Source organism: Tamandua tetradactyla, chromosome 4 (genome assembly GCF_023851605.1).
Source record: "Tamandua tetradactyla isolate mTamTet1 chromosome 4, mTamTet1.pri, whole genome shotgun sequence".
Taxonomy (NCBI): domain Eukaryota; kingdom Metazoa; phylum Chordata; class Mammalia; order Pilosa; family Myrmecophagidae; genus Tamandua; species Tamandua tetradactyla.
Genome location: NC_135330.1, coordinates 184162756 through 184180304, shown reverse-complemented (window position 1 = coordinate 184180304; position 17549 = coordinate 184162756). Strand labels below are relative to the sequence as shown.

The window sequence follows — 17549 nt, the reverse complement described above, 5'->3', positions numbered from 1 at the left end:
CCTCCAGAACAGCTACTAAAGAAATAGAAACGGTACAGAACAGCTCCTGGAGCCACGACAGAGACCAAAAAGACAGCGTACCCCATTCTGGAACGGCTGAACTGGCAGGGAGAAACCGCTGCGGTGAGATCACTGAGGGGAGCGTGCTTCCCTGGGCTGGGGCGGCTGGCGGCCAGAGTGCCTCCCTCCCTCTTTCCCGGGCCAGCTGGGAGAATTCGACAGGCGGTCCCCTCAAGCCGCGGCGGCTGGTGCCCCCCACCACGCGCGGCCCCCCGGACCGGCTGGGAGAATTGGATTGGAGGTCCCCCAAGCCGCAGAGACTGGCGACCGGGGTCCCTTCCACACACGTGGCTTCCTGGTCCAGCTGGGAACATTGGATAGGCACTACCCCAAGCCGCGGCGGCCGGTGCCTTCTTACCACGCTTGGTGTCCCGGGCCGGCTGGGAGATTTGGACCGGCACTCCCCCAAGCCGTGGAGGCCGGTGACCCTCCCCACGCGTGGATTCCCGGGCCGGCTGGGAGATTCGGATCAGCACTCCCCCAAGCCGCTTTGGCTGGCGATCCGCCCCCACAGCGAGAGTTTTCCAAAGTTAAAGGAGCCACAGCATCTTTTACTGGTGGGACCCGCAGACAGATGAGAGCCACGAGCGCCACCTACTGGGCAGGATAAGAAAAACAGAGCCCAGAGATTTCACAGAAAAATCTTTCAACCTGCTGGGTCCCACACCCAGGGAAATCTGATTAAATGCCCAACGCCAGCAGTAAATAACAGATCATGCTCGGAAAATTGAAGATATGGCCCAGTCAAAGGAACAAACCAATAGTTCAAATGATATACAGGAGCTTAGACAACTAATGCTGAATATACGAACAGAAATGGAAAACCCCTTCAAAAACCAAATCAATAAATTGAGGGAGGACATGAAGAAGACATGGGCTGAACAAAAAGAAGAAACAGAAAATCTGAAAAAACAAATCACAGAACTAACGGGAGTGAAGGACAAAGTAGAAAAGATGGAAAAAACAATGGATACCTACAATAGTAGATTTAAAGAGACAGAGCTAGAATTAGTGAACTGGAGGATGGAATATCTGAATTCCAAAAAGAAACAGAAATTATAGGGAAAAGAATGGAAAAATTTGAGCAGGGGATGAGGGAACTGAATGACAATATGAAGCGCACAAATATACGTGTTGTGGGTGTCCCAGAAGGAGAAGAGAAGGGAAAAGGAGGAGAAAAACTAATGGAAGAAATTATCACTGAAATTTCACTTACTAGTTAGAATGTCAGAGGTCAAAGAGAAAGAGAGGATCTTGAAAGCAGCAAGAGAAAAACAATCCATCACATACAAGGGAAACCCAACAAGACCATGTGTAGATTTCTCAGCAGAAACCATGGAAGCTAGATGACAGTGGGATGATATGTTTAAATTACTAAAAGAGAAAAACTGCCAACCAAGACTTCTATATCCAGCAAAATTGTTCTTCAAAAATGAGGGAGAAATTAAAACATTTTCAGACAAAAAGTCACTGAGAGAATTTGTGACCAAGATACCAGCTCTGCAAGAAATACTAAAGGGAGCACTAGAGTCAGATACGAAAAGACAGAAGAGAGAGGTATGGAGAAGAGTGTAGAAAGAAGGAAAATCAGATATGATATATATCATACAAAACGCAAAATGGTAGAGGAAAATATTATCCAAACAGTAATAACACTAAATGTTAATGGACTGAATTCCCCAATCAAAAGACATAGACTGGCAGAATGGATTAAAAAACAGGATCCTTCTATATGCTGTCTACAGGAAACACATCTTAGACCCAAAGATAAACATAGGTTGAAAGTGAAAGGTTGGGAAAAGATATTTCATGCAAATAACAACCAGAAAAGAGCAGGAGTAGCTATACTAATATCCAACAAATTAGACTTCAAATGTAAAACAGTTAAAAGAAACAAAGAAGGAGACTATCTACTAATAAAAGGAATAATTAAACAAGACATAACAATCATAAATATTTACGCACCGAACCAGAATGCCCCAAAATACGTGCGGAATACACTTCAAACACTGAAAAGGGAAATAGACACATATACCATAATAGTTGGAGACTTCAATTCACCACTCTCATCAATGGACAGAACATCTAGACAGAGGATCAATAAAGAAATAGAGAATTTGAATATTACAATAAATGAGCTAGACTTAACGGACATTTATAGGACATTACATCCCAGAACAGCAGGATACACCTTTTTCTCAAGTGCTCATGGATCATTCTCAAAGATAGACCATATGCTGGGTCACAAAGCAAGTCTTAACAAATTTAAAAATATTGAAATCATACACAACACTTTCTCGGATCATAAAGGAATGAAATTGGAAATCAATAATAGGCGGAGTGCCAGAAAATTCACAAATACGTGGAGGCTCAACAACACACTCTTAAACAACAAGTGGGTCAAAGAAGAAATTGCAAGAGAAATTAGTAAATACCTCGAGGCAAATGAAAACGAAAACACAACATACCAAAACCTATGGGACGCAGCAAAGGCAGTCCTGAGAGGGAAATTTATTGCCCTAAATGCCTATATCAGAAAAGAAGAAAAGGCAAAAATGCAGGAATTAACTGTCCACTTGGAAGAACTGGAGAAAGAACAGCAAACTAACCCCAAAGCGAGCAAAAGGAAAGAAATAACAAAGATTAGAGCAGAAATAAATGAAATTGAAAACATGAAAACAATAGAGAATATCAATAAGACCAGAAGTTGGTTCTATGAAAAAATCAGTAAGATTGATGGGCCCTTAGCAAGACTGACAAAAAGAGGAAGAGAGAGGATGCAAATAAATAAGATCAGAAATGGAAGAGGCGACATAACCACTGACCTCACAGAAATAAAGGAGGTAATAACAGGATACTATGAACAACTTTACGCTAATAAATACAACAATTTAGATGAAATGGACGGGTTCCTGGAAAGGCATGAACCACCAACTTTGACTCAAGAAGAAATAGATGACCTCAACAAACCAATCACAAGTAAAGAAATTGAATCAGTCATTCAAAAGCTTCCCAAAAAGAAAAGTCCAGGACCAGACGTCTTCACATGTGAATTTTATCAAACATTCCAGAAAGAATTAGTACCAACTCTCCTCAAACTCTTCAAAAAATTCAAAGTGGAGGGAAAGCTACCTAATTCATTCTATGAAGCCAACATCACCCTCATATCGAAACCAGGCAAAGATATTACAAAAAAAGAAAACTACAGACCAATCTCTCTAATGAATATAGATGCAAAAATCCTCAACAAAATTCTAGCAAATCGAATCCAGCAACACATTAAAAGAATTATACATCATGACCAAGTAGGATTCATCCCAGCTATGCAAGGATGGTTCAACATAAGAAAATCAATTAATGTAATACACCATATCAACAAATCAAAGCAGAAAAATCACATGATCATCTCAATTGATGCAGAGAAGGCATTTGACAAGATTCAACATCCTTTCCTGTTGAAAACAGTTCAAAAGATAGGAATACAAGGGAACTTCCTTAAAATGATAGAGGGAATATATGAAAAACCCACAGCTAATATCATTCTCAATGGGGAAAAATTGAAAACTTTCCCCCTAAGATCAAGAACAAGACAAGGATGTCCATTATCACCACTATTATTCAACATCGTGTTGGAGGTTCTAGCCAGAGCAATTAGACAAGAAAAAGAAATACAAGGCATCAAAATTGGAAAGGAAGAAGTAAAACTATCACTGTTTGCAGACGATATGATACTATACGTCAAAAACCCGGAAAAATCCACAACAAAACTACTAGAGCTAATAAATGAGTACAGCAAAGTAGCAGGTTACAAGATCAACATTCAAAAATCTGTAGTGTTTCTATACACTAGCAATGAACAAGCTGAGGGGGAAATCAAGAAACGACTTCCATTTACAATTGCAACTAAAAGAATAAAATACCTAGGAATAAATTTAACTAAAGAGACAAAAAACCTATACAAGGAAAACTACAAAAAACTGTTAAAAGAAATCACAGAAGACCTAAATAGATGGAAGGGCATACCGTGTTCATGGATTGGAAGACTAAATATAGTCAAGATGTCAATCCTACCTAAATTGATTTACAGATTCAATGCAATACCAATCAAAATCCCAACAACTTATTTTTCAGAAATAGAAAAACCAATAAGCAAATTTATCTGGAAGGGCATGGTGCCCCGAATTGCTAAAAACATCTTGAGGAAAAAAACGAAGCTGGAGGTCTCGCGCTGCCTGACTTTAAGGCATATTATGAAGCCACAGTGGTCAAAACAGCATGGTATTGGCATAAAGATAGATATATCAACCAATGGAATCGAATAGAGTGCTCAGATATAGACCCTCTCATCTATGGACATTTGATCTTTGATAAGGCAGTCAAGCCAACTCACCTGGGACAGAGCAGTCTCTTCAATAAATGGTGCCTAGAGAACTGGATATCCATATGCAAAAGAATGAAAGAAGACCCATCTCTCACACCCTATACAAAAGTTAACTCAAAATGGATCAAAGATCTAAACATTAGGTCTAAGACCATAAAACAGTTAGAGGAAAATGTTGGGAGATATCTTATGGATCTTACAACTGGAGGCGGTTTTATGGACCTTAAACCTAAAGCAAGAACACTGAAGAAGGAAATAAATAAATGGGAGCTCCTCAAAATTAAACACTTTTGTGCATCAAAGAACTTCATCAAGAAAGTAGAAAGACAGCCTACACAATGGGAGACAATATTTGGAAACGACATATCAGATAAAGGTCTAGTATCCAGAATTTATAAAGAGATTGTTCAACTCAACAACAAAAAGACAGCCAACCCAATTACAAAATGGGAAAAAGACTTTAACAGACACCTACCAGAAGAAGAAATACGAATGGCCAAGAGGCACATGAAGAGATGCTCAATGTCCCTGGCCATTAGAGAAATGCAAATCAAAACCACAATGAGATATCATCTCACACCCACCAGAATGGCCATTATCAACAAGAAATGACAAGTGCTGGAGAGGATGTGGAGAAAGAGGCACACTTATCCACTGTTGGTGGGAATGTCAAATGGTGCAACCACTGTGGAAGGCAGTTTGGCGGTTCCTCAAAAAACTGAATATAGAATTGCCATACGACCCAGCAATATCATTGCTAGGTATCTACTCAGAGGACTTAAGGGCAAAGACACAAACGGACATTTGCACACCAATGTTTATAGCAGCGTTATTTACAATTGCAAAGAGATGGAAAGAGCCAAAATGTCCATCAACAGACGAGTGGCTAAACAAACTGTGGTATATACATACGATGGAATATTATGCAGCCTTAAGACAGAATAAACTTATGAAGCATGTAATAACATGGATGGACCTAGAGAATATTATGCTGAGTGAATCCAGCCAAAAACTAAAGGACAAATACTGTATGGTCCCACTGATGTGAACCGACATTCGAGAATAAACTTGGAATATGTCATTGGTAACAGAGACCAGCAGGAGTTAGAAACAGGGTAAGTAATGGGTAATTGGAGCTGAAGGGATACAGACTGTGCAACAGGACTAGATACAAAAATTCAAAAACGGATAGCACAATAATACCTAATTGTAATGTAATTATGTTAAAACACTGAATGAAGCTGCATCTGAGCTATAGTTTTGTTTGTTTGTTTGTTTGTTTGCTTGTGTTTTTTGTTTGTTTCTTTTTCCTTTTTTATATATATATATTTTTATTTTTTATTATTATTATTTTTATTTTTTTCTCTATATTAACATTCTATATCTTTTTGTGTTGTTTTGCTAGTTCTTTTCCTAAATTGATGCAAATGTACTAAGAAATGATGATCATACATCTATGTGATGATGTTAAGAATTGCTGATTGCATATGTAGAATGGAATGATTTCTAAATGTTGTGTTAATTTCTTTTTTTTAATTAATAAAAAAAAAAAAACTTATGGGATGCAGTGAAGACTGTGCTGAGAGGTACATAATAGCCCTAAAGACCCATATTAAAAAAGAAGAAAGACCTAAAATCAATGGCCTAACTGAACAACTGGAGAAAGGAACAGCAAACTAATTCCAAACCAAGCAGAAGGAAAGAAATAAAGATTAGAGCAAAAATTAATGAAATAGAATAAAAACCAATAAAACCAAAAGTTGGTTCTCTGAGAAGATCAGTAAAATTGACAAATCCTTAGATATTATGACAAAGACAAAAAAGAGAGAAACTGTGAATAAAATCAGAAATGGGTGTGTGTGTGTGTATTGTCTCAGATCCTTGAAAAATAATAAAGATCATAAAGGTTACTACGAACAACTGTATGCCAACAAGCTAGGGAACTTAGAAGAAATGGACAACTTCTTTTCCTACAAACACATGAACAACCTACACTGACCTGAGAAGAAACCAATCACAAATAAAGAGATCAAATCCATCATTAAAAACCTATCAATAAAGCAAAGCCCAGGACTGGACAGTTTCATAGGCAAGTTTTACTAAGCATTCAAAGAAGAATTAATATCATTCCTGCTCAAATTCTTCCAAAAAATTTAAGAAGGAACCCCACCTAACTCATTTTATGAAGCCAACATTATTCTAATACCAAAACCGGATAAAGATACCACAAGGAAAGAAAACTTCAGACCAATCTCTCTGAAGAACACAGATGCAAAATTCCTCAACAAAATACATGCATGTAAAATCCAACAGCATATTAAAAGAATTATATATCACGACCATGTGGGTTTTATTCCAGGTAGGCAAGGGGGTTTAACACAAGAAAATCATTAATGTAACTCACCACATTAACAAATTAAAAGGGAAAAACTACATGATCATCTTGATTGACGCAGAAAAGACATATGACAAAATTCAGCATCCTTTTATGATAAAAACACTTCAAAAGAGAGGACTCAAAGGAAACTTCTCTAACATGATAAAGAGCATATATGAAAAATCCAACTACTCAATGGTTAGAGATTAAAAGCTTTCCCTATAAGACTGGGAACAAGACAAGAATGCCTAGTGTCACCACTGGTATTCAACATTGTGCTAGAAGTTCTAAGCTAGGGCAACTAGGCAAGAAAAAGAAATAAAAGGCATCCAAACTGGAAAGGAAGAAGTAGAACTGTCACTATATGCAGATGACATGATTTTAAATTTAGAAAATCCAGAAAAAAATGTCAGCAAAACTATTAGAGTTAATAAGGGAGTTTAGCAAAGCAGATTACAAGATCAACCCGCAAAAAGCAATGGTGTTAAGCTCAGCAGCCATCTCCCCCATCTCCTTTTCTCTTGTATACAGATGTTTCAGTCAGTTTCCATTCCAAAAGCCAGGGAATAACCTACATCCAATGAAAAGGCCTGACCAGACTTTGAACCCAGAAACTGGAAAAAACAGCCAAAGATGCTTATGATGGCAGGAGCTCTCAGTGGCATGGGTCCATGTCCCTGGGTCATATAATACCTCAACTTTGGCAGCACAGATTTGTCTGTGCTGTGTCACTTCCCACATGAAATGGGGCATACAGAGCTGACATCCAGTAACATTGACCTAAGCCACTGGCCTCCCTGGGAGATAACCACAATGGGCTCTACTTCTGCTCTTTTGGACCCTGTGTGCTGCGTATGTAATAAAGCAGTAACTTGCTAAAAAGGAAAAAAAAAAAATCAATGGTGTTCCTATACACTAGTAATGAGCTATTTGAGGAGGTAATCGAGAAAAAAATTCCATTTTAAAGCAATTAAAAGTATCAATTATCTAGGAATAAATCTAACCAAGGCTGCAAGGGACCTGTACATATAAAATTACAAAACACTGCTAAAAGAAATCAAAGACGACCTGGATAAATGGAAAGCTTTCTGAGGTCATGGATTGAAAGGTTAAATGTTGTTAAGATGTCAATTTCACCCAAATTGATTTATAGATTCAATGCAATACTAATCTAAATTTCAACAGCCTACTTTGCAGGCATGGAAAAGTTAATTATCAATTTTACTTAGAAGGGTAAGGAGCCTCAAGTAGTCAAAAATATCTTGAAAAAGAAGAATGACATGAAAGGTATCAATTCCTAACTTTAACGCATATTATAAAGCCACGGTGGTCAAAACAGCATGGTACTGGCATAAAGATAGACACACAGATAAACAGAATCGAATTGAGAGTTCAGAAATACACCCTTACTTAGATCTATGGCCAATTGATTTTTGAGAGGGCTCCCATGCTCACTCAACTGGGACAGAACAGTCTCATCAATAAATGATGTTGGGAGAACTGGATGTCCATAACCAATAGAATGAAAGAGGACCCCTATCTCAGACCTTATTAAAAAATTAACTCAAAGTGGATCAAAGACCTAAATATAACCATCAGTACCATAAAATTCCTAAAAGAAAATATACTGAAACATCTTTAAGACCTAGGCAGTAGTTGCTTAGACTTTACACCCAAAGCACAAGCAATGAAAGGAAAAACAGATAAAAGGGAACTCGACAAAATCTTAACACTTAAGTGTTTCAAAAGATTTTGTCAAAATGGTGAAAAAGCAACAGACTTGATCGGAGGAAATATTTAGAAAACACATATCTAATAAGGGTTTGATTTACAGTAATAATTAAAGAAATCTTACAACTGAAAAACAAAAAGACAAACAGCCCAACTTAAAAAGGGGCAAAGGACATGGGAGATATTTCTCTAAAGAAGAAATATAGATGGCTCAGAGGCATGTGAGAAGATGCTCAGGTTTACTAGCTATTAAGGAAATGCAAATCAAAACCACAATGAGAAATCATCTCACACTTACTAAAATGGCCACTATTAAACAAATAGGAAACTACAAGTGTTGGAGAGGATATGGAGAAATTGGAACACTTATCCACTGCCTGTGGGAATGTAAAATGGCACACTAAATCTGAAGACGGTTTGGTAGTTCCTCAGGAAGCTAAGTGTAGAGTTGCCTTACAACTAGCAATCCTGTTACTCAGGACACACCCAGAATATCTGAAAGCAGGAATGCAAATACATATTTGTAAACCGATGTTCACAGCGGCATTATTCACAATTGCCAAAAGAGGGAGACAATCCAAGTGTCCATGAACAGATGAATGAATAAACAAAATGTGGTATATACATACAATGGAATATTATTCAGCAATAAGAAGAAATGAAGTCCTGAAGCATAAGACAACATGGATGAACCTTCAGGATATTATATTAAGTGAAATAAGTCAGACACAAAAAGACAAATATTTTATTATTTCAGTGATATGAATTAATTATAATATGTAAACTTGTAGACATAAAATACAGAATACAGTTTGCCACGATATAGAATGAGGCTAAAAAATGGGAAGTGGTTGCTTGAAATGTACAGGATGTTTAACTTGGGAATGAACAGAGGTGATGGCATCACATTACTGTGAGAATAATTAACAGTGCTGAATGGTGTGTGAACGTGGTGGAAGGGGGATTTTATAGTCATGTATGTCACTAGAAGAAAAGTTGAAGGTTAGAACATGGGAATGTATAAAATAGTGAATCTTGTTGTGGACAATGCTTGTAATTTAACTGTACAAATAGAAAAAAGTTCTTTCATGAACTAGAGACACTATTATAATGAGATAAAAATAGATGTATAATAGATACAATAATAATGTAACTACTGCAACCTTTGGACTTATAGTTAACAGTAATATTTTTAAAAATATTTTTATTGATAAAACAAAATACAAACATTCTTAACATTCAAACGTTCCATACGTGGTATACAGTTAATGGCTCACAATATCATCACATAGTTGTATATTCATCACCATGATCATTTTTTTTGAACATCTGTATCACTCCAGAAAAAGAAATAAAAAGAAAAAACTCATACATACCATACCCCTTACCTCTCCCTTTCATTGACTACTTGTATGTCCATCTACTCAATTTATTTTAACCTTTGCTCCCCCTATTATTTGCTTATTTATTTATCCATGTTTTTTACTCATCTGTCTACACCTGAGATAAAGGGAGCATCAGGACACAAGGTTTTCACAATTACACAGTTGCACTGTAAAAGCTATATCATTATACAATCATCTTCAAGAAACATGGCTACAGCTCTACAGTTTCAGGTACTTTCCTTGAGCCACTCAAGTACACCATAAACTGAAAACGGATATCTACATAATGCGTTAAGAACAACCTCCAAGATAACCTCTCAACTATTTGAAATCTCTCAGCCATTGACACTTTATTTTTTCTCATTTCTCTCCTCCCCATTTTGGTCAAGGTTTTCTCAATCCCTTGATGCCAGGTCCCAGCTCATCCTGAGATTTCTGTCCCACATTGCCAGGGAGATTTACACCCCTGGGAGTCATGTCCCACTTAGGGGGTGGGGGAGAGCAGGGGGTTCACTTTCTGTGTCAGCTTAGACATAACAGCCATATTTTAATACTCTTTCATTAACAATAACAAATGTACCACACAAATACTATGGTAAATAATAATGGGTTAAGGAGTATAAGAGGAGTAGAGTTTTCTTTTTAATTTTTATTTCTTTTCTGGAGTAATGAAAATGTTCTAAATGTAATCATGGAGCTGTATGCACAACTAAATGATGATACTGTGAACCAGTGATTGTGTACTTTGGATGATTTCTATGTTGTGTGAATATATCACAATAAAATTGCATTAAAAAATTAACTTAGATGAAAGCTCTAAACATAAGAACTAAAATCATAAAATTCCTAGAAGAAAACATTGGGAAATACTTGTAGGACTTAGTATTAGGCAGTTGTTTCTTAGACTTTATACCAAAAGCACAGGCAACAAAAGAAAAAAAAGATAAACAGAACTTCATCAAAATTTAAAACCTTTGACCTTCAAAGGGTTTTACCATGAAAGTAAAAGGACAGCCTACAGAATGAGAAAAAAATATGGAAATCACATAACCAATAAGCACTTAATATTCAAACTATATAAAGAAATCTTGTAACTCAACAACAAAGACACACAACTTAATTTAAACATGGGAAAAAGACCTGAATAGACATCTCTCCAAAAAGGATATACAGATGGCCAACAGGCATATGAAAAGATGCTCAACCTCATTAGCAATTAGGGAAATGCAATTAAAAACCACAATGAGATAGCATTTCATACCTACTAGAATGGCTACTATTTAAAAACAGAACGTAAGAAGTGTTGACAAGGATGTGGAGAATAGGAACACTTCTTCATTATTGGTGGGAATGTAAAATGACACTTGCAACGAAGTCTCTTCAGAGAGTTAAGTATAAAATTATCATATGTACTGGAAATCCTACTTCTAGGTATATATCCAAAAGAATGAAAGCGGGGACTTATATATTTGTACACTCGTATCTACAATGACATTATTTACAACTGCCAAAGGATGGAAGCAACCCAAGTGACGAATGGATAAAGAAAATTTAGTATACATATACAATGAAATAATATTCAACTGTAAGAAGTTCTGATACATGTAACAACATGCATGAACCTGGAAGACATCATATTGATTAAATAAGGCAGACACAAAAGGACAAATACAATACAATCTCACTTATATGAAATAATTAGAATATGCAAATTTATGGTCAGAAATTAGAATGCAGATATCTAGGGGAGGGGGTAGAGGTAGGGAATGGGGAGTTAATGGTTAATTGATACAGAGCTTCTGGGTGGGGTGATAGAAAGTTTTGATAACAGATGGTGATGATGGTCGCACAACATTGAGAGTGTAATTAACACCACTGCATTGTATATTTGAAAGTATTTAAAATGAGAAATTTTAGGTTGTATATATGTTACCAGAATAAAAAATTCTTAAAACCATAGAATCATACAACATAAAAAGTGAAGCATAAGGTACACTATGGACTATAGTTACTAGTATAATAACATTGTTTCACCAATTGTAATAAAGGTGCCATACTAATGCAAAATAGTAATAGGAAAAACTATGTGTGAGGGGTTAAATATGGGAATTCTGTACTTACTGCTATATTCTTCTGTAAACCTACCACATCTCTAACAAAAAAATAAGAAAAATACGAATGAAATTGGATCTCTAGTTCACATTATATATAAAAAAAAAATCAACTCAAAATTGACTAGTGACCTAAATATAAGAGCTAAAACCATAAAATTCTGAGAAGAAAAAAGGGGAAAATCTTCAGGACCTTGTATTTGGCAATGGATTCTTAACATAAGATACCAAAAGCAAGAGAAACAAAACAGCAATTATGACTCTTGAAAACATGGTAAGTGAAATAAGCCAGACATAAAAGGACATATTTTATATAATTCTACTTAAATGACATGTATAGAATCAGCAAAATCATAGAGACATAAAGTAGATTAAAGGTTACCAGGGGGTACAGAGTAATGGAGAGTTTTTACCTAATGGGTATAGAGTTTCTTTTTGGTGTGATGAAAAAATTTGGGGAATAGGTAGAGGTGATGGTTGTCCCACAACTGTCATGTAATTAATGCCATCTAATTAAACTTTAAAACTTTAAATTTTAAAAGGTTAAAATGGCAAATTTTTACATAATATAAATTTACCACAGTAATTTTTTAAAAAGGAAAAAAGTCATATTTTCAATATCTTCTACATTTGCAAGAGTTTCCTAGTATTATATAACAGAAATGGAATTTTCCCTTTGTCAAATTGCTTTTCAAAGTGGCTGAACCCACTTACGTTCCCAATGACTGTACTTAAGAGTTTCTGGAATTCTACTTGCCAGTGCATGGTGATGAAGTTTAAAAATTGTTTGCTAGATTAATCGATGGGAAATGGCATCTCAATGATCTTAACCTCTATTTCCCTAATTATTAGCAAAGTTCACCATATTTTTACTTTTATTGATCATTCAAGTTTCCTCATTCACAAGTTATGTTTGGATATATTGTCTAATTTCTTACTGGGTTGCTTTACAGTTTTGATTTTTATTAAGTTTTTGATACGTTCTGAATATTAATCCTTTGTTCACTTTATACACACACACACACACACACACACACACATATATTATCTCGAAAGTTTTCTACCAGTTTATTTTTTCACTTGAAAAAATCTTCTTACAAAAGTTACAATTCATTGTGTTCAAATGTATCAATATTTTCTCCTTTGGTTTCTGTGTTTTATGTTTTACAAAATTTTCTCTACCCTTAAGCCATAGAATATTTTCTTTCAAATGTTGTAAAGTTTTGCTCTTTGCTTTTAGGTGTTTACTCCATGCAGAATTTATTTTTATGTATAGTTTAAGGTAAGGTTATTTAAATTTTTTTCCTTTGGAAAACTACTTACCTCTTATCGATCAGCATACTTTTTCCAGGTTATTTTTAGTGCTTGGGCTGTCTATTCTACTGCATTGTTCAATCTATGCCTGTGGTAAAACTATGTCTCCTTGATCACTATATTATAGTAAGTATTATAGTAAGTCTTGCTATCTGGTAAGGAGAAGCCCCTCACTTTATAATAATATCAGCCCTTTCATTCTTAAATTTTAGGATTAGTTTTCCAAGTTGTGTGAAAAACATGGAAAAATTTTTTCACTGGAATAGTTGTAAGTTTACATACAGACTCGGAGAGAATTGACATCTTTAAGAAAAATCTTTTAATAAAGAATTGAGTCTTTTTATCCATGAACATGGACTGTCAATATATTTTAGTCTTCAATAACATTTTATGATTTTTATCCTCAAAGGTCAAATATATTTTTTGAAAGATTTATTCCTAAGTACCTTGTACTTTTTTGTTGCTATTGAAAATGGAAGTTTTTTTTTTCAAATTATATTTTCTAATGGTGCAAGTATATTACATTTTTAACACATATATTTAATTACAAACCTTTAAGTCAAAGTCTAAGTCCTTTGGTATATCTTCCTAACTCCTCAACATGCTATCCATTAACAACTACCCCCTTGTATCTTCTTCTAGACTAGGGTTTTAGCTTGATGTTTTTCAAAAAAATGCAGAACTTCTTTTTTAACAGTCCATAATTAATTAAATATACCAACTCAAAAAAAATCAATTTCTGTGCTCTTCATTGTTTTTTTGCAGTCCATCCTTTGCTGGAACCTTTGGTGTGAGACTGTATAGGTAGGAAATGCTCTTAAGGCTTTGTACATCTGAAAATGCCTTTATTTCATTCCCCCTGCCCCCCTTCCATGGGATTTTTGCTTGGTATTCAATGTTAGACTAACTTATTTTCCCCTGCATGTAGAAGCTATTATTCCACTATCTTCTCTTATGTACTTACATAACGTCGCTGAGATGTATATCAGTCTGTTATCTCTTTTTAGGTTATCAGTCTTTTCTGACAGTTGTTGACTTTCTCTTTGTTACTAAGGCTTCACTACTGTATTAAAACTATCTACAGTGAATTTTACATTTTTCCTGTTCTGTTTTCTGGGTGTATCTTTAGTCTAAAGGATCATGTCTTTCTCCAGTTTGAAAAATTACCAGCTATCTTCTCCATTTTCTTCTAGGACTTCTATTTTATACTGTGAGAGCCTCCCAATGTACTCGTGTTTCTTAAATGTTCTTTCCCATTTCTTCTATGTACGATGCTCCATGTTTGATTATTTCTGATCTAAAGCTACCTCACTAGTTGCTTTTAATTAAAAAAATAATTTTCTTTTCCATTTATCTGTTTTTATTTCATTTTTGTCTGGTTTTATTTCATAATTTAAAAAAGATGTGATTCCTTCATTTATCTTTTGAGTATTCTAAACATTACTTTGAAGACTTTATCAGGATTTTCCATAAATAAGGGAATTCACATTTTGACTGCTGAGTTCATTAGCTGTCTATCCTAGCAACAGCTTTTTTTATGGGCATTGGTTATTAGGATATTTAGTTCTATACAGCAGAAGAAAATTTTATTTTTCTGCTTCAGTAATAGTCTTCCTTTCATTTTCTTTCCAACATGTCAGGCTGCCTCCACTCAGCCCTTTGTAACCTCAGTCATCCCCACTTAAAAGAGGATGGAACTTAAGGTCCATGGTGATACCTGGACCATTACAGATGAGTTCACCAAGGCAGCTAGTTGAGTTACTAACAAGATAGCTGCACCTAAGCCCCACCTGGTCCTACAGATCCACCAGAAGGCAGCTAATTTTTTTTCCATTGTGTTTCAGCCTCCTTTTACCAGAGGAGGAGTCCTACCCTAGCCCCTTGGATTCCAGCAGTGATGTTGGCTATTTGGTTCTGTGCTTGACTATAGGAACCCAACTCCTGGCCACTACCATCTGCTCCTAGTTGTGGAAAACAGCAGGTCCATGACTTCAGCTCTGCTCACTGCTGTGCATTTCTTTTCTGTTTTTGGCACAAACCAACGTCAGTTTTATTTGAAAGGTTGGTCATGGCTTTTTGGTTTTTCCTTTTCACATTTTTTCTTCCATCACTATGTGTTTGGTACAAGTGGATTAGTGTGTGAAGTTATTGTTTTTTACTGACTTTTACAAAATAAAAGTAAAACTATGAAAATGAACATAACAGCAATGCTGCCACAAGTTTAATTGGTGTACAGAACACAGTACCACCATATGACAACTTGTAACGTTCATTCCTATGCTTCTGATCATAGTTTGGTTTCACTACACAAAATTATTTAGAGATGCCAATGTTTCATACACACAGATAAAAGTAAAGCCAAAGTATAAGAGTTGAAAATATCTTTAATTACCCAAGTACCTCATTTTATAAGAAAAAAATAGAAAGTATGTCAATTTCCAATACTTACCAGAATTAAAAGCTGTGAAATAGTGCACTTCAGCTTCTACCAATTCCATATTAAATTTGTCAATATAGATTGTTTTTTTAAAAAAACTTGGTCCAATATTCTCTCACATCCTCAAAATATCTTAAATTGATAAGTATTTAACAGGTATCTTTCTCATTCAAGTGGAGGTTTGAAGAAGTTGAGTTTATAGGGACATCAATTCTTATGGAATATAAGCATAAGTATCTAGTGATTGTTAGGAATTAATATCCATAATTGTTCAGAGGAAGTAAGAGTTGTTTTTCTAACAGGACTTCAACTGTGAATCCAAAAGTCAATTATACATATAATACTTAAATCTTAAACACATTGTCGCTTACCTTCTTTATCACCACGAGCACTACCCACAAGGAATCTGGACACTAAGGGTGTGCTTGATAAGGATAAACAAGTAGAAATAAAGACACTTTGAGTGGGTCTGATCTGTAAGAAGTGTCCCCATAATAAGCCAAATGCAATCATTAATAGTGTCATATAACACGGTCCTTGTAAGGATATCTTCCATACCTTAAAGAGAACATATTTATTTATATATATTTTAATAACAGTAGGCTATCTCTTGACTACTGATATAAAGAGTATATACATATATATTCCAATAAAGAATACAGATCTGAATCTTATAAGAAACAGCTCTGTGGTAAACACATCCTTACAATATGCAATGTCATAATACTAACAATAAAAATAGTAAATACTTAAGGCTTACTATGTGCTAGCCATTGTTATAAGTACTATATACATATGTGTACACACGTATACATATACACACTCATTTAATCCTTACAACAAATCTCTAAAGTAGAATACTATTATTTTCCCATTTTTTGATGAAAAACTTGAGGCACAGAGAGGTTAAGCGACTTTTTCAAGGTCATATGGATAGAATATGTCAGAGCTAGGATTTAGCCCAGGCAGTGTGGTTCTATGATTAAACAAATTTTAGGTACTTGTATGCCTTTAGCTTTGTGCTATACATGATGGAACATATAGAATATGGCTGATCTGTACTCTTGAGAGATACCTTTCGATCTAATTGAAGAAGCAACTTAATAAAAACTATATAATATTTATGTACATGTGAGTGTTATGTATTAGCAAAAAAAATTAAACTGGAAAACTATACCTACTCTAATTTAAAATATTTGTTGAAGGTTTAAACCTACTTCTTTGTTTCCGTTTTTTATTGTATCCTACTAACCACCTGTCTCCCAATCAAAACCATCTAATAAACATTAATTTTCTAATTCCGGGCTCTCTATTAAAAGTGAAAGTGAAAGAAAGAAATGGAAATAGAAGGTCTGAATACAGAAGTTTTGGAGTAGCAGAGTCAAAGGCAAGCATTCTGAGTCTCAACAAGCTAAGTCCGTCTTATATGCGTCTGAACTAAATGTACCTTTGAGTGCTCTAGAGTGTATGAGTTTTTCCCTTCCTTTCCTTCTGTTTTTTTTTTTTTTTTTGCATGGGCAGGCACCGGGAATCGAACCTGGGTCTCTGGCATGGCAGGCAAGAACTCTGCCTGCTGAGCCACCGTAGCCCACTCCCATCTGTTTTTCATAATGAAAAACAATACTTTTTGAAATATTACAATTTTTTCTTTGGGAATCAGGGAAATTAGGAGGCTCTTCCTAAGGCTTGCTATCCTAATTAAAACTCTTGCTAAAGTCCCCTTAGGGATCTGGGGAGAAGAGAGGAAACATTC

The 17549-nt window shown here is 35.4% G+C and overlaps 1 protein-coding gene across 1 annotated transcript in view; it reads right to left on the bottom strand.

Annotated features, from left to right (window-relative positions):
* SLC9D1 (solute carrier family 9 member D1) overlaps positions 1–17549 on the bottom strand; it is a 141140-nt gene that overhangs the window by 67765 nt on the left and 55826 nt on the right. Inside the window, exon 7 of the mRNA XM_077158749.1 lies at positions 16168–16354. Coding sequence (XP_077014864.1) covers positions 16168–16354 — 187 coding nt within the window. The remainder of the gene's footprint in view (positions 1–16167; positions 16355–17549) is intronic.